Source organism: Leptonychotes weddellii, chromosome X, assembly GCF_054177405.1.
Source record: "Leptonychotes weddellii isolate Sample4059 chromosome X, ASM5417740v2, whole genome shotgun sequence".
NCBI classification, from domain to species: domain Eukaryota; kingdom Metazoa; phylum Chordata; class Mammalia; order Carnivora; family Phocidae; genus Leptonychotes; species Leptonychotes weddellii.
In genome coordinates this window covers 1,978,376-2,005,224 of record NC_138385.1, presented here as the reverse complement: position 1 = coordinate 2,005,224, position 26,849 = coordinate 1,978,376, and the positions used below count along the sequence as shown (strand labels likewise).

The following is a 26,849-nucleotide window of genomic DNA, read 5'->3' as shown; positions in this document are numbered from 1 at the left end:
TGCGAGTATAGAGACTTTGCTTTCTTCTCTCTGATAGTTTAAGTGGACATTGTCCATTGAGTGGGTGGCATGTTGTGTTGTGTTGTGTTGTGTTTTGTTTTGTTTCTGTTTGTTTTGCCTTAGAAGTGCCAAGGGATCAGTTATTGGAAGCAAGAAGGTATCACTTTTGGGTTTTTTGTATTGTTCAGTTTTGATCATTGGTATAAGATCATCCAATCCAGCCAAAATCTATCTCAGACTCATTTGCTGTCTCTCTTTCCTCCTTAACTGATCCAGGAGACAAGGGTGCCACTGGTGCTTTATATAAAGCTTCCAACTGGATGCAAGAAGAATTTCAAACAGATGGAGGTGCCATTACGATGGCTCATGAACATGTGAGTCCAGGCTCTTTATAGCTTCCAGTTCTCACGTCCCGCCTACCACCCTTTTTTTCTTCAGGCCAATAAGTGCACAGTGATCGGAGGTTCTGGATTCCTGGGACAGCACATGGTGGAGCAGTTGCTGGCAAGAGGCTACACTGTCAACGTATTTGATATGCGGCAAGGGTTTGACAATCCCCAGGTGCAGTTCTTTCTGGGAGACCTCTGCAGCCAACAGGTAACGGACCACCCAGCCTTGCCAGTTTTCCACAGGCCCCCCAAAAGGAAACTACCAGGCTTCCCCCGCTCAGAGGTCAACCATATTGTTTCAAAAAAAAATGTTTTTGAGAAATTTTAAAGTTACAGGAAAGAACTTAACCCACATTTGGTCAGTACAACTCCACTCTGCCATGGTAGTGTGAAAGCAGCCGTGGTCCACACATAAATGAATGGGTGTGGCCGTGTGCCAATAAAACTTGATTTACAAACAAAGTTGTCCACGGGCTACAGTGTGCCTACTACTGTTCCAGAGTAGTCAGTTGACCTTGGAATGACATGGGTCAGGGGCATGGACCCCCCATACAGCTGAAAATCTGTGTACAACTTTTGACTCCCCAAAAAGTCCCCAATAGCCTACTGTTGACCAGAAACCTTACTGGTAACATAAACAGTCAGTTAACACACGTTTTGTATGTTGTATGTATTATATGCTATATTCTTACAATAAAGTAAACTACAGAAAAGAAAATGTTATTAAGAAAACCATAAGGAATGGAATTTAAACAAAAACTGGAAAAAGAAAACCGTAAGGAAGAGAAAATACATTCATGGTACTGTACTGTATTTATGTAAAAACCACATATAAGTGGACCCGTGCAGTTTAAACCCATGTTGCTCAAGGGTCACCTGTATACCCAAAAGTGCAATTGCTGGGTTTCAGGGGTTTTTTTCCTTGAGATATGCTTCACATTCTGTAAATTTAACATTTTTAAAATATATATACAATTCAGTGGTTGTTAGTATATTCACAAAGTTGTGTGACCATCACCTCTGTCTCATTCCAGGACATTTTCGTCATCCCAGAAGAAAACCCTAGGCCCATTAGCAGTTGTTCCCCTTTTCCTCTACTACCCTCCCAGCCATTGGCAACCACTCATCTCCTATCTCTCTGGATGTGCCTATCTAAGTGGAATCATGCTGTGACTGGCTTCTTTCACTGAGCTGACGTCATGTTTGCAAGCTTTACCTGTGTCATAAGGGTATTAACATTTTGAATTTATTAGATGTTGCCAGATTGCTCAACAAAGCTGCTCTGTCAATTTTCCATTCACACCGACGGCGTGGTTAGGATCGCCGCTGTTGTATGTCTTTGTTAGACTTTTTGGTATCACCATTCGGAAGGTTGTGGAATGGTACCTTGGTGAGGCTTACAGTCATGTGCCCTCCGTCTTCAGGATGCCAGGCTCTGTGCTCTCTGTTGATCCTCTGTGAAGTTGCCGGGTGGTGACCTTTGTCCATTGTGTTTGGCTTACATTGGTTTTCTTATGGCTCTGTGATTCCTTTCTGTCTGGAATGCTGTGTTACAGATAGCTTCCCTCAGCCCGTCAGTGGGTTCTTATTCTCAGCTTTGGCATCATTTGCTATAGTTTTGTTACTTTGAATTTTAAGGACACGGCTTCCCACACTGCCCACGCAGGCTGTTTTCTCTCCCACACTGCCCACGCCTCTGAGCCTGGAGATGGGGTAGAAGTCTTCCTTGTTCGTCATTGCCACTTCCTCCCTGCCCGAAGATCCCTCTGGCTGTGCAGGTGATGCTGGCGGACTGTGTATACCCCAGTGCCCTTCCTTGTGACAGTCCTCCACAGGCACCTGCTCCCTTTCCTACCTTTCCCAGGTGGCTCCATCTCATTTCTTAGTGATTTTAGTTCCTGGCCAAGGTCAGCCTTGTCCTAATTGCTGATGAGTTCAGTATTCACACATGACCCTGCAGTACCCGTGCCTCACCTCTGCTTGGCCTCCTCTCGTTCACTCCTCTTGGCCTCCAGGCCTCGTGTCACCGGGAAATGTGTCCTCTCCGCGATCTCACTTGCAGGCCCTCCACTCTGAGCGCCACCTCCTATCTTTCTAGTTCGGGCCCGCTAATACCTGCACTGTACCAATTCTGAAACCACACCCAGACATCTGGCTCTTTGCCACGGCCCCTCACCCCGTTTGTGTCCTCACTGCCTTTGAGTCCATGACTGACTTGCTCTCTTGCATAACACTTATCCCCCTTGCCTCTTTCTTCTTGTCTCTATCAGTCCAGGTTCTCCAGAGAAACAACCAGTAGGCTGTGTGTGTATGTAGACGGAGAGGAAGAGGGAAAGAGAGAGGGGGATAGAATGAGATTTAATGAAAGAAATTGGCTCGTGTGAGTGTGGGGCTGGCAAGACTGAAGTTTGCAGGGCAGACCAGCAGGCTGGAGACTCAGGCAAGAGGTGATACTGCAGTCCCAAGGCAGAATTTCTTCTTACAGAAACCTCATGGTTTCCTCTTAAGGCCTTTTGAGTGATTAGATGAAGCCCACCCAGAGTACGGAGGATAATCTCCTGTCCTTAAAGTCAACTGATTACAGATGCTAACCACAGCTATAAGATACCTTTACAGGAGTACCTAAACCAGTGTTTGATGGAATAATGGGACTGGAGCCTCACCAAGGGACACATAAACTTCTGCATCAGGTTGTACTTCCTAGGTATAACCCCAGCCTGGGCAGCTGAACGGGGCTGGAGAAGAAAATACAATGTTTTTGCCTCTTTCTTCATGGCCACGGCCTTCAAGCCGGGCCCATGCTATCTCCTGGCACCGTATCCTCAGACCTGCCTGAGACCACACCTGCGTTCTGCACGTGCCTCATCCGTGCAAATGCTCCAGGTGCCACCCGGAACCCTCCTCTTCCCACTCAGTGCTTCCACTAGGGATTCTGGCCTTTTTCTCCTGCATCAGCCACGGATCCTTCTCTACCCGGTCATAGCCAACAGCACACAGACATGTTGCAGGATCACCCATCTTAAGAAAGCAAAATGCCCTGATGGGAGAGGTCCCACTTCTCTGTGCTGTCACAGGAGAGCTCAAAGAGCCATTGGCTCTTGCCGCCTCTGATTGCTTCATTCCGTTGTCTCTTACAAGCACTCCAGCTAGGTTGTCACCAACAGCCCCTGTCACAACCACCAGGGACCTGGAGGCGACCAGATCCAGTGGCCAAGCCTAGGACACCCCACTTGCCCATTTCTCCTCCTGCCATTCTGTCTCCTTATCTCTATAATTTCTAAATGTGGCAGGCTCCAGAGCTTATCACTTGGATCTCTTTTCTTCTCTGAGCACACTCAATGTCCAATCAAATCCCCCCCTTCCCCTGGCTCACAGACGAAATACAGTCTAGGGGCTGACAAGCTCCCAGCTCGAGACCTCCAGCCTGTAGTTCTGCTAGACTCATATCTGTCCAGCTACCTGCTGGACATCTCTGTTTGGGTACATAATAGACATTTTGGACTTGCCATATTCAAAATTCAGCTCCAAAAAAAAAAAAAATTCAGCTCCTAGTTCCCTGCTGCAAGTCCCCTCCCCCACTTACAGCAAACCTACTAAAGTCCTGTCCGTCTCAATAAATGGCCCACTCTGTCCTTCCAATTGCTTTGGCCGAAAACATTAGATTCACCCTTGATTCTTTCTCTTGTACCCTCCATCCCATTCATCAGCAGATTTTGTTGACTGCACTCTCAGAATAGATCCCCAATCCAGCAACTTCTCACTCCTTCATTTGTTACTGTGCTGGTCCAAGCCACCACCCTATTAATGCATGAATCAAATCATGATACCCCTCTGTTCAGAAGCCTCCAGTGGTCCAGTTCTGTTTAGAGCAAACATATAGGCCCTTATCATCACTTTGAGGCCCTGCATGACCTGCCCTCACTACCTCTCTGGCCTCACCTTCTTCTGTACTCCCTCATTGCGCTGCTCCAGGCACGCTGGCCTCTTTACTACTCCTCAAACTCACCAACTGAGTTTCTGCCTCAGGACCTTTGTACTCACTGCTCTTTCTGCTGGGAATGCTCTTTGTGAACCACAGAGCTTGCTCCCTAAATTTATTTAAGTCTCTGACCAACTTACGCTAAGCAACAAGCCTCCAGATCTCCTTTATTCTACCTTAGGTTTCTGTATAACACTTGGTACTGACTGATGTACTCTGTATCTACTGGTTTCTCTGCCCACCGCCCCCATAGAAGGTAAGCTCCATGAAGGCAGGGATATTGTCTCTTTTGATCACTGTTGTGTCCCCTCAAAGGAGATGAGGCTCCTTAGCAAACTTCAGCTTCTCTCCAAACTGCTCCCCCAGCTCTATTAACTCCCATGATATTGTTGCTAGTATTTATTTACAGATTTTTTTATTTTTTAAGATTTTATTTATTTATTTATTTGAGAGCGAGCGAGTGAGAGAAAACACGAGCTGGGTGAGCGGGGAGGGAGAAGCAGACTCCCCTCTGAGCAGGGAGCCCGATGCAGGGCTGGATCCCGGGACTCCGGAATCGTGACCTGAGCCAAAGGCAGATGCTTAACCGACTGAGCCAGCCAGGTGCCCCAATTTACAGATATTTTTAAACACAAACTTAAAGCGAGACCCGCCACCATGGTGTATTGTTCTCAGACACCGGCAGGGAGAAGGAGAGAGTTGCACTTAACCAGGGCCAGAGTTTGCCAGACCAACTTGATAAAGACAGACATGGACAAGGCCAAGATTGCAATGATGGATCATGAAGTCCAGGCTAAGGAGGACATGAAGAGGGCAAAGGACATTTAGAAATGGGTTTGTAAGTCACAACTTAGTTTTTGTGCCATATTCCTGAATTCATTCATCAGTACTTCTTGTTTCCCATTTCTTTCTTCCAGGTTCCTTCCTCTTCTTCCTGAAGCATTTCCTTTAGCATCCCTCACTGAATATCTGGGCACTAAACTTTCTGAGTCCTTGTATGCCTGAGGATGTCTTTATTTCACCGTCTCTCATAAATGCTGATTTGTTGGGAGGGGGGCAGAATTTTCAGTCCATAATTATTCTTCCTGACACTCAGTCTGATCATCATTCCTTTGACGATCAGCTGGGTTTCCCTCTCATGCCTTTTAGGATTTTCTTTTTTATCCTGTGTGTTTTGTAGAGAATATGTCTAGGTCTGTGCTTTAGTTTTATATTTAAAACCTACTCAACACCTAGTGGACCTTTAAAATCTGAGGACTCATGCCTTTCCTCATTTCTGGAAAATTCTTCAAATATTGACTCTACCTCCATTCTCTCTTTTCTTTCTTTCTGGAAGCCTTACTGGACATACAGTAGAGTCTTTCATTATAATCTACATGTCTGTTAGTTTCTCCTTCGTGTGTTCTTTCACTTTCTGTTTTTGTAATATTTTATAGATTTCCTCTGTTTTATATCCACTCATGGACAGTCTAGTCTCACCTATATCCCCACCCCACCCTCAGATTATTTTGAAGCCAATCCTAGGCACCATTTTCATTTTCTCTGTAAATATTTCAGTATTTGTCTCTAAAAGATAAGGAGCCTTTTTAAAGATGTATTTATTAATTTGAGAGAGAGAGACATGAGCAGGGGGAGAGGCAGAGGGAGAGGGAGAGAATCTCAAGCAGGCTCCATGCTGAGCACGGAGCCCAGGGTAGAGCTTGATCTTATGACCCCGAGATTAGACCTGAGCCAAACCCAAGAGTCTGACACTTAACCGACTGCGCCACCCAGGTGCCCCCCCACACACACACACACCTTTTTTGGTAAGACTTAAAGGAGCCGTTTTAAAAACACAATTCCATGACTACACCTAAAACATACTGACAAGTCCTTAATTTCCAGCCTGTGTTCAAATATCCCTGAATGTCTAATAAGTATTTTTATGTAGATTTCTTCCCAAATAAGGAACCAAAAAGGTTAAGACGTTGAAGTTGATTGAACTAGTTAAGTCTCTTCTATAAGTTCCCCTTCACATTTTGTTTGTTGAATAACTGATGTTTATTTTAAACTGTATTGATTGTCCCATAGCATTTCCCATGGACTGGATTTCGCAGATTGCATCCCCATGGTTTTGTTTGCTATGTCCCTCTCTCCTCTATTGTTTCCTGTAAGCTGGAGGACCTAGGACTGCACTGTCCAGTAAAGCAGACTTAGAATAGAAAAAGGGAATATAGATAACTCATTAATGATTTTTCTGTTGATTATATGTCAAAGTGATAATATTTTGGATAATCTTATATTAAAATACATTACAATTATTTTCATCTGTTTTCTTTTTACTTTTTTGATGTGGGTACTACTAAATTTAAAGTCACATCTGTGCCTTGTATTACTATATTTCTAATGGACTAAAAGCTGGATCTGACTCTGGTTCAGTTTTTTTCTCTGGGGCACCAATAGTAATCAGCATATCTAATGCTCATATTTTGATTTCTAGACACCATTGCCCATAAAAGGAACCAGGGCTCCCATTCAGGACTCTGAGCAGGGGTAGTCCAAGTGAGCCTGAGACATTTTCTTAGGACAAAATAAAAAAGTGCTCAGGGGCACCTGGGTGGCTCAGTCCGTTAAGCATCTGACACTTGATCTCAGCTCAGGTCTTAATCTCAGGGTTGTGATTTCAAGCCCCACATTGGGCTCCATTCTGAGCATGGCGCCTACTTTAAAAAAAAAAAAAGTGTTCAAAAACTAATGGGACATGTCAAAAGGACACAGGAACCAACCTTAAGAACCCCCACTGGCCAAATTTGGGATTTTTTAAGCCTCACAAAAGACAATAGTAGTGGATTGTAATGCATTGAATAAAATAAGAATCCATGTAAATTAGCATAAAGGGGATCGGTTACATTACAGAGGAATGCCAGCTAATAAAAGTAGAAAGAATGCTGGAATTAGGATTTTACCATTTTGCAACCAGTATGTTAATAATGGTTCCAGGTAAGAATCATCACTGAATGTTCCAGATTCAAAGAGACAGAAGAGATATAAGGACTAAATATAATATGATCTATGATTGGATTCTGGATCCAAATATAAAAATGCCTTTAAAGGACATTATTGGGACAATGGGAGAAATTTGTATATAGACAAGTTATTGGATAAGAGTGTCCTATCCTGTTACATTTCTGGTATATGATCACTGTTTAGCAGTATTTAGGAGGATGTCTTTGTTGTTAGAAGATACGTAGTAAAGAGTTTAGAGGCAAAGTGGCACATTGCCTGCAACTTACTCTCCAATGGTTTCAGAAAAAAAAAAAATCATATGTCTGTGTATCTACACAAAGAATTATGGCAAAATATTAATAATCAGTGAATCTAGGCACATAAGTCATGATTGTCTTTCTTTTGGTAATGCTAATCTATTGATGATCATTCCTAGATCTTATTACTTAATGAACATTTCGGAAAATGGTGACATGCTATCATTCTCTCTTTGTTTCTTAATTCAGTTCTTTGCTTGGCCATTTCCCTGTACTCATTAGTTTACAGAACGAATTCTTATTCTTCCTGGTGATCAAATTGTCCCTTCTTTGGACAGTGAGAGCCTCTTCAAGTTGACTCTTGAGTCCTTTTAACAGGACCCCAGGAGTCTTGGCTAGCTTCCTTACTTTCTGATTTGACAAGGTGTTCCTGGCTCTTCTTGTCTGTTTCCTGCCCCAGATCTGCAATCAGCCATTGCTCCCGGGAGTTTTGGTTCCTTTTAGCAGTAAATTAAACAGACGTGTTTTCATTCCCTTTCAGCTTGCTGTTCTAGATCTATTTTCACAGAAAGGAATACTCCTGTGTATTGGCTATTTGCACTGTCTTTCATGGGGCGGAACTTTTTCATATGATTCATAATTTGTATCTGTGAGCTCATTTTCCCAGGAGTTTTACCTGTATTGTCACACGCCCCCACCCCCATGCTGCACAGTGGTACAGATATTGCCTTTGTCTGGATCCCACAGGTTTCTCATGCCCTAACCCAGTTTTTACTGGGGACCAGTCAATGCAGAGGGGCAATTGAAGGGACAACTTGGTTTCTGTCCTAGGTACATCTATATTGTTTGAATCTTTTACAATGAGATGTATTTTCATGTTAATTACAGAATTATAAAAGGGCAAGACACCTACATACCACAGATTAGAGTGTGGGAATGTGAGGAGGCTGTTTACTTGTCTAAAGCGGGAGTGATTTTTTTTTTTTGTCTTTGTTTGCTTTTCCAGGATCTGTACCCAGCTCTGAAAGGTGTAAGCACAGTTTTCCACTGTGCATCACCCCCACCATCCAGTAACAACAAGGAACTCTTTTATAGAGTGAATTACATTGGCACCAAGAATGTCATTGAAACTTGCAAAGAGGCTGGAGTTCAGGTAAGGGGAAAGCTGGAGTGAGTGCTGTCGGGAGCATGTCATGGCCCTTTCTAAGTGTGCGGGAGCCAGGATTTTTCTCGTTCTCTTCCTGGGCCTAGCCAGGCTTGCTTCCTAAAGTGTTGTGAAGATCCTAGAAACTGAGTCCTATTTGCTGCTGGGCCAATTTGAGCTGCATCACAATAGACCATTTGAGGACCCTAAGGCTTATTAGTCTTTGGTTAAAGAGCCATAAAATGTCGATATTGCTTATATTTTTTTATTGTGGTTAAAAAAATGTCATACAGTTTACCATTTTAACCATTTTTTTAAAGATTTTATTCATTTATGACAGAGAGAGAGCAGGAGAGCACAGGCAGGGGGAGAGGGAGAGGGAGAAGCAGGCTCCCCGCTGAGCAGGGAGCCCGATGCGGGGCTTGATCCCAGGACCCTGGGATCATGACCTGAGCTGAAGGCAGTCGATTAACGACTGAGCCACCCAGGCACCCCTTAACCGTTTTTTAATTTACAGTTCAGTGGCATCAAGTACATTCACGTTGCTGTGCAAACATCCCCACCGTCCATCTCCTGAACTTTCATCTTCCCAGACTGAAACTCTATCCCCATTAAGCACCAGCTCCCCACCCCCTCCTCTTCAAGCCCTTGGCACCCACCATCCTACATTCTGTTTCCATGAATCTAGAGACGTCAAAGAAGTGGACTTATACGGTATCTGTACTTTTACGTCTAACTTCTTTCACTCCGCTTCATGTCTTCTAGGTTCATCCATGTTGTAGCATGTGTCTGAATTTCCTTCTTTTTTACCACTGAATAACATTTCATCCTGTGGATAGACCATATTTTGTTTAGCCATTCATCCGTCAGTGGACACTTGGGTTGTTTCTACTTTTGAAAAAGTATTGTGAATCATGCTGTTAGGAACATAGGTATATAAATATCTGCTCCAGTCTCTGCTTTCAGTTCTTTTGGGTAAATACTCAGAAATGGAATTCCTGGATCATACAGTAATCCTATGTTTAACCTTTCGAGGAACTGCCATACTATTTTCCAGACCTTGCCTCTATTTTCAGACTATTTACTTTTCACCAATGGAAACCTGTTATAGCTCAGACCTGAGGGGATATAAATTTCCACATGTGCTTTGTTATAAATGCTGGTTCTCAGGATCACCCTTATGGGGCACCCGGCATCATCAGCTGGCCCAGCAAGAACAAGTGGGGAAGGAGCTCTTCAGGGCTCAGTGCCCTAGAAAGGATGGATCATGGTCAAAACCACCCCTTATGCTTTGCAAATGACAAGACACTTTGCCCTGCAGTTGTCACCTGATTTGCTCCTTGATAGGTAACCAGGAACTACTAATGTCACTTAACAGGTGAGGAAACAGATTTGGAAGGCTAAGAGATGTCTCTTTGCTAGTAAATGAAAGAGGTGGGACTCAAATCAGACACTCTGATGCCAAATCCCAGACTCCTTAGTCTATACCATGCTTGTATACCTAGAGCTCAGTGAATTTCACTGCTGCTGTTTTTTAAATGGAATAACCTAGTTATCCAGAAAAGATTCAAGAATGACATAGCACCCATATAATCATCACAGTGTTTAAGTAACATTACCTTTTAGAGTTGAAGTTCTGTGTGTATCCATTCTCCATGCCATTGCTGTCCTTCCCCACCACCCCACGGGGAACCAGTGTTCTGAATTTGGGTTTATCATTGCTATATGCTCCATGTACAGCCAATATAAGTTATCAGTTTGCATGTTAAAAACTTTATAGAAACGATATATTCAATATATCTTTCCACAACTTGCTTTTTTTTCCCCCCTAACGTTATGTTTTTGAGATTTATCCATCTCGTGCTCCCTCTATCCGTCCCTCCCTCTCTCTCTTGAGTAAAAAAAAAAAGAAAAGAAAATGGCTTTTCATGTTGTATTTAGGAACCATTTCATAACAGTGAAATCAAAAGATTGTTTAATGTGGGGTTTTTCCCCAAAGGTTCAAAGTGTTACTGTGCACATTTAAATCTTTAATCCACCAGGACTTTGTGTTTGTATATGGTCTGAGGTAGCAATTGAATTTTTGTTGTTCAGTACCATTTATTCTGTGATCCATCCTTTCCCCTCTGTTCAGTGCCCCACCCAGCACATGTCAGCTCTCTCTTCCCTGCCACTGTGCTCTGCCTTCACTAAGCAAGCTGTAGGATGAATCTCAGTAACTGCTAGGACAAGTCACCCCCGAACCGTGTTCTTCAGAACCTGCTTGGCTATTCTTAGCCCTTTGCTTATCCATCTCAACCTTAGAATCAGCTTGTCGAGTTCCTGTTGGAATTGTTACTATAATTGCATCAAATTTAAAAGCAGTTTGGGAGGGCGTGGATGCCTTGCCAATACTGAGTCTTTGTATCCATAGACACATCATCTCTTTCTCTCTCTTTCAATACTTTTACCCTTTACTTTAGAAAGGTTTTGCACATCTTGTTGTTTATCCCTATGTACCTAGTTTTTGGCTATTGAAATAATATCTTCCGTATTACATTTTTAATTGCTAATGCATAGAAACAGAGTTGGTTTTTGTATATTGATTTTGTACTCACCAGTTCCGCTGAACTCTAACTGTAAAATTTTCTGTATGTTCATAGTGTTTTCTATGTAGACTTTTCCAACATCTGTGAATGGTGATAGTTTTGTTTCTTCTTTTCAAAGTATTCCAGTACAGTGTTGAATAAAAGTGGTAAAGCTGTGATTCGAGCTAATGGTGTTCAGTGTTGGATGTGCTGCCCTTAACCAGAGGGCTGGAAGCTGGGACCCTTGTAAGAAAGCATTTCCTTTCAAATAGCATTTCTCAAGTGGGCGTGTACATGTGCTGACATGGCAGGGTTGGTCTCAGAATCACGGCGCATCTCTTTCAGAGTTCGTGGGCTATCCTTCTCCCTTGGGGAATCATTCCCACACTTAGATACCACAAATAATGGAAGTCCATTCCACCTCTCAGTAGTGATAGGAGAGAAAAAGGGTGAAATCCTCTGTTTTAGAGTGTGTCTCAAATCCACGTAGCTACAGAAGATGGTGATCTTTGAATTATTTTAAGAAGGCCTGAAAAGCAAAGCATTGCAATAAATCATTTACATGGTGCCATTTGATTTTCTTTCATGTATGACCATCAGCTAGTTTAAGTAATGATTATTTCTTACTTGTATTTTGTAATCTTCCTTTCTCCTCTGCCAGAAACTCATTTTAACTAGCAGTGCCAGTGTCATCTTTGAGGGTGTCAATATCAAGAATGGAACCGAAGACCTCCCTTATGCTGTGAAACCCATTGACTATTACACGGAGACAAAAATCTTACAGGAGAGAGTATGTACCTGAGAACTGGTTGAGTGACAAGCAAGTTCCGTGAACATCTGGATGGTTTAGATTTTTAAGAAAAATATTTATGCAGTTAGTGTTCCCAGGCCTGCATACCTAACTTGGGAAGTAAAATTTGTGGCTGAGATTCAATTTAAAAATAATGACAGTAGCTTAATGTGACCATACACTGCTCAGAGTATTGTACAGGAACTACCTCGTTTAAACTTCACAAGGACCCCATAAGGTGGATACTATTATCATCATCAGGTTCTAGATGAGGACAGTTGATGCACAGAGATTCAGTTTCGTCTTGAGGTCATGCAAGTAGTAGGTGGCTGAACCCACACAGTTTAGCTCCAGAGCCTGCACTCAACCTCTAGGCCATGCAAGGTTACTCAGTTGCCATAGAAGTCAGAGGCAATTGATGATGATCCCAAGCACACAGGCAGAACTTGGGCTTAACACACAAGTGTTTTCATTTGAACACACCTTCCTAGTGGCACTCTTGCCCCCCTCCCTTATTTAAATTAAACGATGAAAGGATCTTGCTTTATTTTAGGGAAAAGTACTTGGTAAGGTACTGGTTTCCGCTTGGCAAACCAACTTTGCCAGGGAGCACGTGGTTTTAACAGCAATCTGCGTTGAGTAACGAGCACTACGCCTTTGGACTCCAGGGCTCCAGGGACCCTGACAGCAGCTAGCTCCAGGACTAATGTCCAAGGAGAATATGACCATAAGGACATACTCACTTGAAGGCCATGGATGCTCGTTGCCTTAGCTGGGGAAGCTGTGAGTACCTCTCCCAGGTGTTTGCAGCTTGTCACACCCACTGAGGTTGCATTTCGCAGCCAGCACATACCAAACTAGAGCTTAGGGCTGAATTGGCGTGAATTCCACTGAGCTGCCTGAGAGCCAGCTGCCTCCCATCCGTTTGCTATCACTCCAGGTCAGAAAGTTCCAGGAGAACTCCGTCTGCAAGAAGACACAAAGGCTTACCCAATCCAGGGGTGGAAGCCTGGCCTTTTGTAAGCTGGAGTCCTGTCTCCAGGTTCTGCCACCCTGCTCCTTGGAGCACAGAGAGCTTCACAGAGCTGCCACCTGCTAGGACTTAACCCAGGAAGCACTGAGGCTTTTGCTGGGCCCTGTGTACTCTCATCCAAGGCACTGAGACTCCCACCTCCTGTGCTCAGGAGGTGCAAGTGACAGCCATGGCTCAGACACAGAACATATCTGAAGACTTGACCTGTTTCTCCCAGACCCTTTACCTTCTCAGTCCCTTCTTCCTGGCCCTTCTCAGTCCCTTCTTCCTGGCCCACTTGGGTTCATCAGAGTCCCTTCCTAGGAGGTGGTACTCAGAACTGAGAACAGCTCAGGACTGGTGGAAACAAGCCCGTGGAACTTAAGGCAGGAGAGGCAGGAGACTCATGACTGACTCATTACCTGGAACCCTCAGATCTTCCCCTGGCTGCATTTGTGCAGTTCAGTCCTGGAACCCAAACCCAGGCCTTTCTCTTTGATCATATTGTTGTTGTTGTAAGTAGGCTCCGTGCCCAATGTGGGGCTTGAACTCCCAACCTTGAGATCGAGAGTCACATGCTCCACCGACTGAGCCAGCCCGGGGCCCCTGATCACACTGGTTTTGACCCAGCTGTATCTCCTGTGGTTTCAAATTTGGGTGGTATGGGTGGATAGGATAGAGAAGTAGCCCCAAATTATACCAGAGCAGAAGTCAGCCTCTGTGTCCCCCGTAAGTGGTGCTGCTGACATGCCCCTTCTGCTCTTTTACAGGCAGTCCTGGGTGCCAATGATCCTGAGGGGAATTTCTTAACCATGGCCATTCGCCCTCATGGCATTTTCGGCCCAAGGGACCCCCAGTTGGTCCCCATCCTCATCGAGGCAGCCAGGAAAGGCAAGATGAAGTTCGTGATTGGGTAAGTTGGCCCATAGTTGGTCTTCTCCCTGACCCCTCACAAGGATCAGTCTTGCTTGGTTAGCTCTTTTATAATGCCGCCTTCTCTGCTGCCCTCTGTGTTGGTTTCCTGGGGCTGCCCCAACAAATGACCACAAACCGAGGGGTTTAAAACAACAGAGATTAATTCTTTCTCAGTTCTGGAGGCGAGAAGTCTGGAATCAAGGTGTTGGCAGCAGGGGGTCCTTCTGGAAACTGAGGGAGAATCTGTTCCCGGCCTTTCTCCCAGCTTCTGGTGGTGGCCAGCAGTCTTTGGTGTTCCTTAGCTTGTAGACAAGTCACTCTAATCTCTGCCTCCACCCTCACGTGAGCGTCTTTTCTGTGTATCTACATCCAAATTTCCCTCTTATAAAGATATCAGCCATTGGATTTAGGGCCTACTCTACCCCAGTATGACCTCATCTTAGCTTGATTACATCTTCAAAGACCCTATTTCCAAATGAGGTTACATCCAAAAGTTCCAGGGAGACATGAATTTGGGTAGGACCCTGTTCAACTTAGTATACCATCACGTAGCCTGGGAAAATATTTGTGTCCCTTTTTGAAAATTGAGGAAACAGGCTTGGGGAGGTGGGAGACTGGCACAGGGTCAAGGGCCAGGCCTTGGATCTAGGAAGGCTGGTAGAGGTGTTCACATTCCTTCTCAAGGAAAATGCAGGTGGCGAGGCCTTTGTGGGTGGTGACAGCACGTGGCTGTTTCCCCAGTACACCTTTGCTTCCTTCCTTTTTTTTTTCCATTGCCACCTTGCCTCCCTGCTGCCCTGTCTTCTTGCTTTGAGGGATTAGAAAGAGATGGTAGAAAGGTGTAGAGGCCAAAGCAAGCCCTTAGCCCTGAGTGTGGGCCATGCCAGGATGGGGCAGGCAGGGCACTGGGCTTTCAGACTCCTTGCTCGGCCCTTACATGTTCCACTGCCTCTGAGGGCCCCAGGTATCCTGGCCCCTTAGCATCTTTAACAGTGGAACCATGCCCCGTACGCCCACAGAAACGGGGAGAACTTGGTGGACTTCACCTTTGTGGAGAACGTGGTGCACGGACACATCCTGGCTGCAGAGCACCTCTCCCAAGACACGGCCGTGAGTGGGAAGGTAAGGCACCCTCTCCTCCTGCCCCATGCACGTTTGCCCGTCTTCGGGCTGCATGTCCCTGTGCTTGGATTCATTGGCAAATTGCCTTCATGATCCTGGGTCCTGGCTGATCTGCTTTAGGATCCCATTGGTCCGACGTTGATCCCCTGTGGACGTGACTGCTCCCAGCAGGGTCCCATGTACATTCAGTGGGGTGCTTGCTACTCATCTTCCCTCCCAGTCATTCTGGAAGTCCCTTCATTTCTCTCCCATTGCCCACCCTTGCTCATGCCTCTCACCCCTCCGGAGGGGTGGATGTATCTCAGTCTCTTGGCATCTGGCACCTGGTGGGCAGGATGGACATGTCAGGGAGGTGAGCTCTCATGCAGAGAGGGGAGAGCACATTAGGGCCCCCTCACCCTCTCCTCCCATTCACAGGGCCCCCCTCTTCCGTGTTTCTCACTACTCCCTTTGGAACCCCCTCTTTGGATCTCATTTTTCTCCTGGACCTCTGCTGTTTTCCCACTCCTGTAACACTTAGGGTGGTGGAGGTCGGGTGGGTGTATGGCTTTTGTTTTAGACCAAATACAGCACATTTGAGAAAAGGCATGTGACCTGTTGTTGCATATGAAGATAAGGAGTTTTACCATGATTAACATGATTATTAAATTAACAGACATACTTTCCTGAGTGTAATCTAAGCTTCAGTTAAAAATCCTGGCCCATAGATAAAACTTACCTTTCCTGTCTATACCTTTAGTCTGCCCAAATCAAAAAAGCTCCAAATCAAAAAAGCATCTCTGCCACTGGCTGACGTTTGCAGATTGGAGATCTTGGGTGGGCAGGCAGGCAGAGGCCACTGGCTTCCCAAAATATTGGTCCCAGGCTGAGCCAGAAGCTTATGCCTGAGCTCCAAGTTCCAAGTGTGGCCTGCCAGCTGGGGAGCATTTTCTAACTTCTTGTTCTCTCTCCAGGCATTTCACATCACCAATGACGAACCCATCCCTTTCTGGACATTCCTGTCCCGCATCCTGACAGGCCTCAACTATGAGGCCCCCAAGTACCACATCCCCTACTGGGTGGCCTACTACCTGGCCCTCCTGCTGTCCCTCCTGGTGCTGGTGGTCAGTCCTGTCATCCAGCTCCAACCCACTTTCACACCGATGCGTGTCGCACTGGCTGGCACGTTCCACTATTACAGCTGTGAGAGAGCCCAAAAGGTCCTGGGCTACCGGCCACTGATCACCATGGATGACGCTATAGAAAGGACTGTGCGGAGTTTTTATTACCTGCGGAAGGTCAAGTGATGCAGCCCAGAGACTGGGCCCTCGCAGTGCCTTCCCCGGCTACTAACTCTCCCCTGTGGACCAACAAACTAACCTCCTTCAAGTGACTTTCTTCTGAGCTTAGGTCTCCTCCTGCCAGTTAGATGAGAGCACACCCAGCTGTTCCATGACCTCAAGGGTGGAGGAAACTGGAGGCATTTCTCCCATTTGTCGGATTGAATTTGAATTTCTTAAAGCAGGCAGCTTCATATTCTACTGTTTTGTGTTCTCCTCTCCCTCTCCCCTACCCACCCCCACTCCCACCCCTCCTCTCTCCTGGGTTACTTATCATTCCAGCATCCTTCTACATAATCAAGGAAGCTGTAGGGAAAAAAACAATCCATTTGGTGAAACTTCAAATAGATGCAGAATTTAAAGCAAAAACTTTTTAAAAGCTTAAATAATTGTTACCCCTCCCCCCATCAGTCTCCAGAGGGAAAAGACCTCTGGTTGGGCACCTCCTTATATGCTTCCACGTTCTCTCTCCGGTACAGCTGGTGTGCCTGCCTGCATTGTTTTTTCATAAAACATTCTTTCATGGACATGTCTCTCTCTCTCTCTTTTTTTTTTAAGAGTTTATCCATTTATTGGCCAGAGAACACGCGCATGTGAGAGAGAGAGAGTACAAGCAGGGAGAGCGGCAGACAGAGGGAGAAGCAGGCTCCCAGGGAGCAGGGAGCCCGATGCGGGACTCGATCCCAGGACCCTGGGGCCATGACCTGAGCTGAAGGCAGACGCTTCACCGACTGAGCCACCCAGGCGTCCTGACGTGTCTCTCTTTATCAGCGGAGCCCCATTGTCCTTTTTAGTTACAAGGTGGTAGTGTGCCCCAGTGGCCTGCCATTTCAGCTGTGTAGCTCTTCTAACATGGGACGTGGAGCTGGTTGACAGTAAGCCATTGAAAAGGTCAGAGAGAAGAGCATTCTTTATCTGCTTGGAGTTTGGGCAGAAACTCCATGAGATGATGTAGAAAGGACTGTTTCTCTGCAGCTCACACTCAGAACCCTTCAGGCCAGTCTCCAAAAGGCAAAGCACATAGGATTCAGTGTTCTCTATTTTCTGGTGATGTTCTGCTTACAGAACCTGATTTCTTCCCAGACTAATCGAAATGTAATGTTAAAGACTTCTGTTTTCTTCTCTGCCTTTGTCCAGGGGTGGAGAGGCAGCCGGGGACACTGGAATAAAGTGAAGATATTGTACATGCCATGAGGTTTGTGTGATAGGAACATCACACCCACCTGAGGGGAGACTGCTATGTTGATGGGGCAAGGGAGCACAAGTAGAAGTAAGACAAGGTCTTTGCCCTTAAGGCACTTAGAATAGAGGAGCTCAAGATATGTTCACAAGCCCCTGTAATACCAGACAAAAAATAATGCACCTGAGACAAGGTGGTGTAAGTTCAAGGAGGGGAGACATGGCTTCCAGGCAAGACCATCAAAGAGACTTCCAACGAGGAGGTGACGGCACTGAATTGGACTTGAAGAATGAATAGTCAGTAGGTACAGGCCCGTAGGTGGCACTGCAGGCTGAAAGGTCAGGTTCAGAGTCAGTGGCTTTTTATAATCTCATTAACAGTGTGTTGTCTTTCTTGGATTCAGTAAGTACAGGAGTGACCAGCATGGCTTGGGGTTGGGGGCGTGGAGTAGTGGGAAGTTGGGTTGGCTGAAGAGATAAGCAGGGCTGAGGATGCCAAGCCAAGAGAGCTAAACTGTCTCCTATAGGCATGGGAAACCATTGACAGTTTACGCAGTGGAGGACAAAAATCAAGAAATTTATGTCGCCACCCTGTGTGGAGCCTGGGAGATCAGTTAGGAAGTGGCAAAGGTCTGGGCAATGATGCAGCCATGGAAATACAAATGAAGCTTTAGCTGAAGCACCTGGAAAGAGCTCAGAGCTCGCTGCTTGATTTCCTATGAGGAGTGGGAGGGAGGAGGAGGCCAGGGCATAGGACTGATAGACTCTGCTTTCAGAGCAGCTACGAGGAGACTCATGCCTAAAAGAGTGAAGCTGACAGACCAAAGTGCCCTCAGCTTTGTCCTTTCAGCTCTCTTGGGAAAATGCTAGCAGCTGCCTCTACAAAAGATGTCCCTCATCGAACTCCAGACTGTCCAATCTATTCGTATCTTCTACTTCCTAAGGGAACCTCTTGTCTGCTCACTGGTTTTATTCACCCATTCTTTCTACATGTTTGTTGGGCACTGCCTGGGCTTCAGTGGTCAATAAAACAGGCACAGCCTGGAGCTGATATTACAGTGGAAACACCCTCCCTACCCCAGACAGATTTTATGGCTGCTCCTTGCTCTGCCCTGCATTCCTGACTCAGACCTATGTCACCCCCATCTGTTTGTAGAAAGTCTGACTGCCCAGAAAGCGTAGCCTCTGCAACCCCCTAGGAGCTCGTTAGAAATGATGGGGCCCCACCTCAGACCTTTTGAGCGGAGACTCAGTGGGCCTGCTGCTGTGTTTACGGGCCCCACCCATGGTTCCAAACCACTGAAGTGGACTCCCACCAGGTCACCAAGTCCAGCTAGAACCTTGCCTCAGCCATTGCAAGACTGAACTTGTCCCGCTCACCAGCCTAAGTCCCCAGGCCACTCCAACCCATCCCTTTTCTGATGGCTGATAACTTTGCAGCACACTTCCCTAAAATGACATCCTGGATAACCGACCTAGGCCTGCACCTCCCTCCACTACCCTCCATGGCACATCCATCTGTAGAATCAGGCTAGAGGGAAGGCAGTTGTCTGCCAGCTTGAGGACAGCTGAAAGTCCGTGTTCAGTTCTGCATGTTCATTGGGGAGGTCTCTCATTTCAGTCCCTCTTCCCTCCCCATTGATACTGACCTGGTTCAGCACCTGGCCCTATCTGCACCAGGGTCAGGTGTACTGGAACAGCCAAGCTGATATGTCTGCCTCCCCTGATCCAGTCTTTATGTATCTCCAGGTTGTCCTTCCTAAAAGAGACCTAGATCTGTCTCTCCTCTGTCAAAAACACTTCAGTGGGTCCCAACTTTCTCTTGAACACCTTCTGTGGCCAGTTTATCACAACCTGTTCTCAGCCCACCCTTCCAGCTTCTTCCACTGGACTTCGCACTTGTGCGCCAGCCATACTGCTCATGACCTGTCAGACATCCCCTTACGCAGGTTGCCCTGGCTGCCTGCCATGCCCTCTCCTTGTTATGTCCCCTACTACAGAATAGCCAGATCCCTTTCCCCACAAAAGTCTACTCTGATCTTCCCAACTGGAGATCATCTATTTGTTCTGGGCTCCCAGGCTGTAGCTCTCAGTCTTTGCTCTATTTAGTGTGTTCCCTCGGGGTACTTTCTCCCACCCCCACCAGGCCAGGAGCTCCTTGATGGCAGAGCCAACCAGTGTCCCCACAGAGTGGGTGCTCAAGAAATGTGGGTAACCACGTGCCTGGCTTGCAATCCTAGGGTAACAGCAGCAACAAAAGGAAAGAGCCAGTGGGACTGGTTGGAGCAGAGGTTCCTCGCCTGGCACTAGTGTGTGGAATTGGGAGGTCTGTGAACCCCAGGAATTGGACACAGCCTTGGGGGCATCTGAGTGTGTCTTGTCGGGAGAAGGCACAGAGCTGGGATTAGCTTTTCAAAGATGACTGCGGCCCGATACAAAATTCAAGCCAGTGGGGTGGGCACCAGCAGCTGTAGGGAAGCCGGCTTTTGGGTAAGGGTCCAAGAGAGACAAGCTGAGGGTGAAGAGGCCAGAGTAGGGATCCCAGGCTTCATTAGCATCTTCATCTGCATGTGGTCATGGACCACAGGGTGGCTGTGGCCAGCTCTTCTGTCTGTGGGTCCTTGTCTTCGCTCCCTCCACCTAACCCCAGCAGGCTAGCCTGTAAGTTCCTCTGGCTCCTCAGCTGCATTCTCTGCACATCTCGCCTCGGGGTATCTAGTCCTGCTGGGCCTGCAGCCTCCTTTTCTTTCAAACGTCATCTCCAACATCATTCACTCCTCACAGCTTCCTCCCCACGGTCTCTGTCTTCTGGCTTCCTACAGAGCCCACCCTGCATTGCCGTCAGTCATTGGCTTAGCTGTCCAGATCTCCAACAAGCCACTACATTCCTCAAGGGCCAGGGGCTTTTGATTTGTTTCTCTGCCCAGTAAGTGTGACCAGACTGAAAGGGCATTAAGAGGACAAAGCTACTAACACCCACATTGACCAACTGGGGGAACCCCAGAGAGAAGAAGTCATGGCCAAGGGCCCTCAGGCAATTAGCAGAGCCAGGGCTAAACCACAAGCTCCTGATCCCCAAGCCAGTGCATCCCACATTACTCATCTAGATTCATGCAGCTAACACAGCAAAGGTGCTCATCTGGGAAGGGACACAGGCTCTAATCTGAGACTTTGCAACATGAAGGGCTGAAAGGGCACAAAGAAGAGTTAGGAATGGAGACAAAAAAGAGGCATGTTGAGGGTGCCTGGATGGCTCAGATGGTTAAGCGTCTGCCTTCAGCTCAGGTCATGATCCTGGGGTCCTGGGATCGAGTCCTGCATTGGGCTCCCTGCTCAGTGGGAAGCCTGCTTCTCCCTCTGCCTCTCTCTCTCTCTCTGACTCTCATGAATAAATAAATAAAACATTAAAAAAAAGAGGCATGTTGAGAGACACTAGAACCCTTCCATCAGCAGCATGCACCTCTTTCCCCCAGCACTGCCTAGTTGTCAATTATGGAAGACTCCAAATGATAGTGGACCCAAATTAGAGCCTTCCCTTTCTCAGGTCTGTCTGTCACCCACTCAGCCCCCAGGAGGTGTGTTCACATTAGCTCCTTCAGCCCAGAAAACTTTCTTGAGTGAGCTGGGTAGGAGAGAAAGGGGGGGAAGAGGGTGAAGGCCTCTTAGCCTTTCCCTGTACTGCAACTCTTATGAGACACCTTCTCTAGTAAGTACTGAGACACACACACCATTGGCTTTATTCTCTGGGGGGACCATCAATTCAGAAAATATTAACTGAGCACCTGCTAAGTCCAAAGGGATGCAGAAGTGACCAAGATAGAGCACTTAACCCTCAGAGAGTCCCACAGAGAAAGTAATAACCCAAGTGTTCTTTGCCTTAAGAGCAAAGGTCCACAGACTGAACTTGGGGTCAAATCCTATTTGCCTGTGCTTTGGTCAATAAAATGTTATTGGCATATAGCCACACCCATTGGTTTACATATTGTCTATGGCTACATCCATGCTACAATGGCAGAGTTGACCAGTTATGAACAGAGATCTTGTAACCCACAAAGCCTAAAATAGTTACTACCTTCCCCCTTACAGGAAAAGCTTGCCAATGTCTGCTTAAGAGTGACTGATAGGGGGCGCCTGGGTGGCTCAGTCGTTAAGCGTCTGCCTTCGGCTCAGGTCATGGTCCCAGGGTCCTGGGATCGAGCCCCGCATCGGGCTCCCTGCTCCGCGGGAAGCCTCCTTCTCCCTCTCCCCCTCCCTCTGCTTGTGTTCCCTCTCTTGCTGTCTCTCTCTCTGTCAAATAAATAAATAAAATCTTTTTGAAAAAAAGAGTGACTGATAGGCCAACAGGCACATGAAAAGATGCTCAACATCGCTCATCATCAGAGAAATAGACATCAAAACCGTAATAATATAGCACCTCACACCCATGAGGATGGCTACTTTCAAAAAATAAATGAATAAATAAAACAGGGTGAGTCCAATTTGGCCAGCTTGAGAAGATAAGGAATGGCATTCCAGCTTCCAGGCCAAGGGAACCACCATGGTCTGTGACTGGAAATGGTAGGAAATGAGGTTGCAGAGGTCAGGGAGCTGGGACTTGATTGCCCTCTGCCCTCTGAAGAGTGACATGGTGGCATTTGTGTTTGGATGGTGGAAAAAGTTCAAGGAGAAGGACCAGAGGCAAGCACCACTATAAAACCATGGCCTGTGGCCCCTTCCTCCATCTTCCGAGTGCATCACTCCAATCTCCACTTCCATCAACACATCTCCTCCTCCAGAAGTGGACATTTTGGGGAGCAATTACTCAGTCTACCACAGTGGCTAATAAGGTACATGAGGTCTAGAAAAGCACTGCTCTGGGCTTTTCAGCAGGGCAGGAGTTTCCTGGTCTTCTAAGGTTTGCCTAGCAAAACCAGTGAAGTATGAGGTTCTATCCGAACCCAAGTACAGGGTAGTGAGATGACTAGCTAAGGCTTGGCCAGATACAGTTCTGTCTGAAGTTTGCATGGAAGGTATTAGGGCCTGGGTATAAGGCAGGCCTCCAGCTAGAAGGGGGCCAGAGGACAGGCAAGTCCCAACAGGCTCAACAGTCATGAATCTAGGGAGGGGCATCCCCTCACCAAGCTGGCAGGGAGAGGCAGGCCCCTGGGTAAAGGGCCAATGCTCCAACCTATCTCTGACAGGCCCAGGGCTTCAAGCAAACTGCTGGATCCCCGCAGCCCTGTCTGCCAAATACTATTCAGATAATTCACTGGGCTAGTTTGGCACCAACTGATGGTGCTGGCTTAGAAGGTGCTGAGAAATGTGGGTGGATCTGCAGGGCGGGTTTAAAAAGGCCTGAGAATCCAGTGGCCCAGGTGAGCAAGTGTTAGGTCCCAGCACTGCCTCCAGGCCTGGGACGGTCTCATTTCCTGGTAGGAGAGGAAGTAGGATTTAGACATGCCTCTTTGTGCTGTATTTGGGGCTGGGATTAGTGTTTAGAGAAGTGAAGCTCAGAAACTAAGCTAAGGCCACACAAAGACCATCTAGCCATAGCCAATCACAGGGGCTCCCAACGTGGGCCCAGGTGGTGCTGAGACCAAGCCTGCAGAGATTAGACTCTGCAAGATGGGTGCAAGGCCCCAAGCATACCATGCTACTGCAGAACCAAGGGTCCTGAGGTCCTTATCCTGTTAACAGTTGATTGTCTGATTGCTCTCTTCTCCGAAGTCAGTTCTGGCCAGACCACTGAATGCTGAGAAGCTGCTTTCAGTGTGGAGGGGCCCAAGATAACCTTTGACACCTACGGCCCCTCTGGGCCAGGGGCTTCACAGGCAGTCTGCTCAGGAGCTTTAAAGGGACTCCCGTGGGACTAAGAAGCCCATTGCTAATGGCAGCGCGTGAGGGCCTCTCCTTGGAATGCCTCCTGCCCTCTTTGCCTGGCTGTCTACTACAAGTCTCTACTGGGCGGGCAGCCAGGCCAGGTGAAGCTCCTGCTGGTGCCCGCCCGGGGCTTCTTCCACCGATGACACTAGCACAAAGTTCCTGGTTCTTGTACCTGCCTCCCTGCACACTAGGGAGTCCTCCAAGGCAATGGCACCGTGGAGCCGACCTGTCCCCACCCCAGCAGGAGTGCTCCACAGAGCCGGAGAGAACCCTGCAACAATGAGAAAACAGTAATGACCCATTTTCAAATCAGGTCACATTCACAGGCACTGGGAATTAGGACATCAGCCTATCTTTTGAGGGGACGTAATGCAACCCATAACAGTGCCCATCTGATCTCTAGTGGCCAATGAGTGCTTCATGCCTGTGAGTTTCCCCCTAATCTTTTTCCTCAGCACAGGAACCTAGGGGTGACTGAGGGAGCCAAAAAGCTTCCAGAAGGAGCTGGACAGAAGATTCTAGGTGTGCTACTATTCTCAAATTGAATTTTATCACTTACATTAATATGGGGTCATTCAGGTGGGCCCTAAAGCAATATGATGGTGCCCTTATGAGAAGAGGAAATAGGGACGCAGACACAGGGAAGACAGCTATGTGGACTACAGAGGCAGAGACTGGAGTGATGTGACCATGAGCCAAGGAATGAATGCCTGGGGCAACGCTGGAGGCTGGAAGCTGGAAGAGGTAGGAAGGATCGCCCCCTGGAGGGAGCACGGCCCTGCCAGCCCCTTGATTTCAGACTCCTGGCCTCCAAGAGCCATGAGAGGATAAATGTCTGTTGTCTTAGTCCCTCCACCACCACCACTGTATGGCACTTGATCGTGGCAGCCCCGGACACTCCTACAGACGCTGGCACAAATGTCTCCTAGTTCCTCACAGCAAGACAGAAGCAGAAGCCTTGCCCATCTTCCCATTCCAGTGTCAGTGCTCCCTGTGCTCCTGAGCTTGCCGCTCTCACCCCAATCGTGAAGAAACAGTACTCCTCAGCTTCAGAGCGCTTTGGACATACTAATTAACTCTCAGTTAATTGGATGAAATAATGTGAAGCGCTAGTGACATCATTTCCATTCTGTGCCCAGATCTAGCCACAGGCAGTCTGGTGACCGCTGGGCTGTGAGCCTCATCTTGTGGTAACATGTTATGCCTTTTACAACTGTCCCATAGAACACTGATCAGGGAGGGCCCTCTATCCTCCTCAGCTCCATGGGCTTCAGGAAATGACCATGCGACACAAATGGCTTCTGTGATTATGTGTGTGTGTGTCTGTGTGTGTCTGTGTGTCTGTGTCTGAACTACACACCCCGGCCCTGTCCCACATAACCGAAATGCTCTTAATGGAAGTTCTAAACAAAAGCCTACGAAAACTCAGATGTATCTTCAGATATTGCACAAAATAACCCTGTGGGGCCTGTGTACCCCCTTCCTTCTAGAACCAAGAAGAATCCCCTTACCCTTTGTGTTCAGGACCCCAGTAGATGAGCAGTACTTGAGCTGGGCAAGTAGCTGCTTGCAAGGCCTGGAGACAGGAGCCCATTCCAAGTCAGAGTGGAGAGAGTTTCAGACCAAGGCCTGCAAGGCATGGTGGGGAGGGGCAGGGCTGGGGCTGTCCCCACCACACCAGTGTCCCCCATGGATAGATAGTGGGTATGCTGTGATATACAGAATCATGGGAATGGGTTGATATTAACAGTCTCGTCCCAGGTATCCCTGACTCTACTCGGGCTTCCCCTTTGTCCTCTGCCCAGCATCCAGGGGCTCCATGAGCCAGGCAGTCTGCTCTTGCCATCTCTCAAAGGTTGCCCATTGCCCTCACCTTCTGTGTCCCAGCAAGTAGTCTGGAACATTATCAATGGTACCTACAACAAATAAAGACAGGCCATTCCTGTTTAATTCTCTTTGAATCCTGCAGATTATTGGGGGGTGGGACCCTCCAAGTCTGGTGCTCTTATGTTTTTAAACTTTGTGGTGAAGCAAAATAGACACTAAAAAGAATATGCATGTCATACATAAGTGTACAGCTTGAACACAGCTCACAAAGAGAACGTGTCTGTGTAAAAGCACCCAGATCAAGAAATGTAGATTTATATTTTACGTAAATGGAACCACACAGTATGTGCTCTTACATGTCTGGCTTCTCTTCCTCCAGATTGGAGATACCATGACTTGTTCTTTCTACTATCATGGGCATTGGGGTTGCTTTTGGCTATTAAAAATAGTGCTGCTATGGATATTCCTTGTGTATGCCTTTTGTTGAACATATATATGCAATTGTATTGAGTATATACCTGTTTTAGTTTGCTCGGGCTACCATGACAAAGTACCATCGACTGGGTGGCTTAAACAACAAAAATTTAGCTTCTCACAGTTCTGGAGACTAGGAGTCCAAGATCCAGATGTCAGCAGGTTCAGTCTCTTCTGTGGACTCACATGGTCTTCCCTCCATGGGTGTCTGTGCCCTAATCTCCTCTCCTTATAAAAAGTCATATTGACCTAAGGCCCACTCTAATGACTGCATTTTTACTTGATTACCTCTGTAAAGACCCTAGCTCCAAGTACAGTCACATTGTGAGATACAGGGCAGGAGAGAAGACTTCAGTATATGAATTCTGGAGGGACACAATTCAACTCATAATAATACCCGTAACTGGGATTGCTAGGTCAGAGAACACATACATTTGGCTTTAATAGATAAGAACAAACACTCTTCCAAAGCAGTTGTACCAACTTACCCTCTCCCTGGCAATGTGTGAGTGTTCTAGTTGCCCCCATATCCTTACCAGCACTTGGTATTTTCTGTCTTTTAAATGTTAGATCTTATGCCTTTAATGTGCATTTTCCTGAGAACTACTAATACTGAGCACCTGTTTAGATCTTTTACCTGCTTTCCTATAGGCTTGCCTATCCTTTGTGTTGATTTATAGTAGTTGTTTATTTTGTTTGTTTGTTTGATGTATTCTGGGTGAGCATTCTGTTGGATTTCTGTATTGTGAAGATTTCCTCTCATATTTGGGGTGGCCTTGCATTTCAACAGTGTGTTTTCAAGAACAGAAGTTCTTCGTTTTCATGTAGTTCAGTTTATCAAATTTTTATTTTATATTAATCACTTTTTGTGTTATGGTTAAGAAATCTTTGACCACTCTAAGTTCACAAAGATATTCTCCTGTTCTTCTTTCTTTTTTTTAGAAAGCATCTTTCTACTAACATCTTTATTTTATTTTTTAGTTTCAGAGGTAGAATTTAGTGATTCATCAGTTGCATACAGCACCCAG

General features: G+C 46.7%; 1 protein-coding gene across 1 annotated transcript in view; it reads left to right on the top strand.

The window, feature by feature from the left end:
* NSDHL (NAD(P) dependent 3-beta-hydroxysteroid dehydrogenase NSDHL) overlaps positions 1-25,810 on the top strand; it is a 38,543-nt gene extending 12,733 nt beyond the window's left edge. The window contains exons 4-10 of the mRNA XM_031019867.2: positions 439-597; positions 8,617-8,763; positions 11,983-12,111; positions 13,894-14,036; positions 15,058-15,160; positions 16,114-16,913; positions 20,790-25,810. Coding sequence (XP_030875727.1) covers positions 439-597; positions 8,617-8,763; positions 11,983-12,111; positions 13,894-14,036; positions 15,058-15,160; positions 16,114-16,446 — 1,014 coding nt within the window. The 3' untranslated portion in view covers positions 16,447-16,913; positions 20,790-25,810. The remainder of the gene's footprint in view (positions 1-438; positions 598-8,616; positions 8,764-11,982; positions 12,112-13,893; positions 14,037-15,057; positions 15,161-16,113; positions 16,914-20,789) is intronic.
* Positions 25,811-26,849: the final 1,039 nt, after the last annotated feature.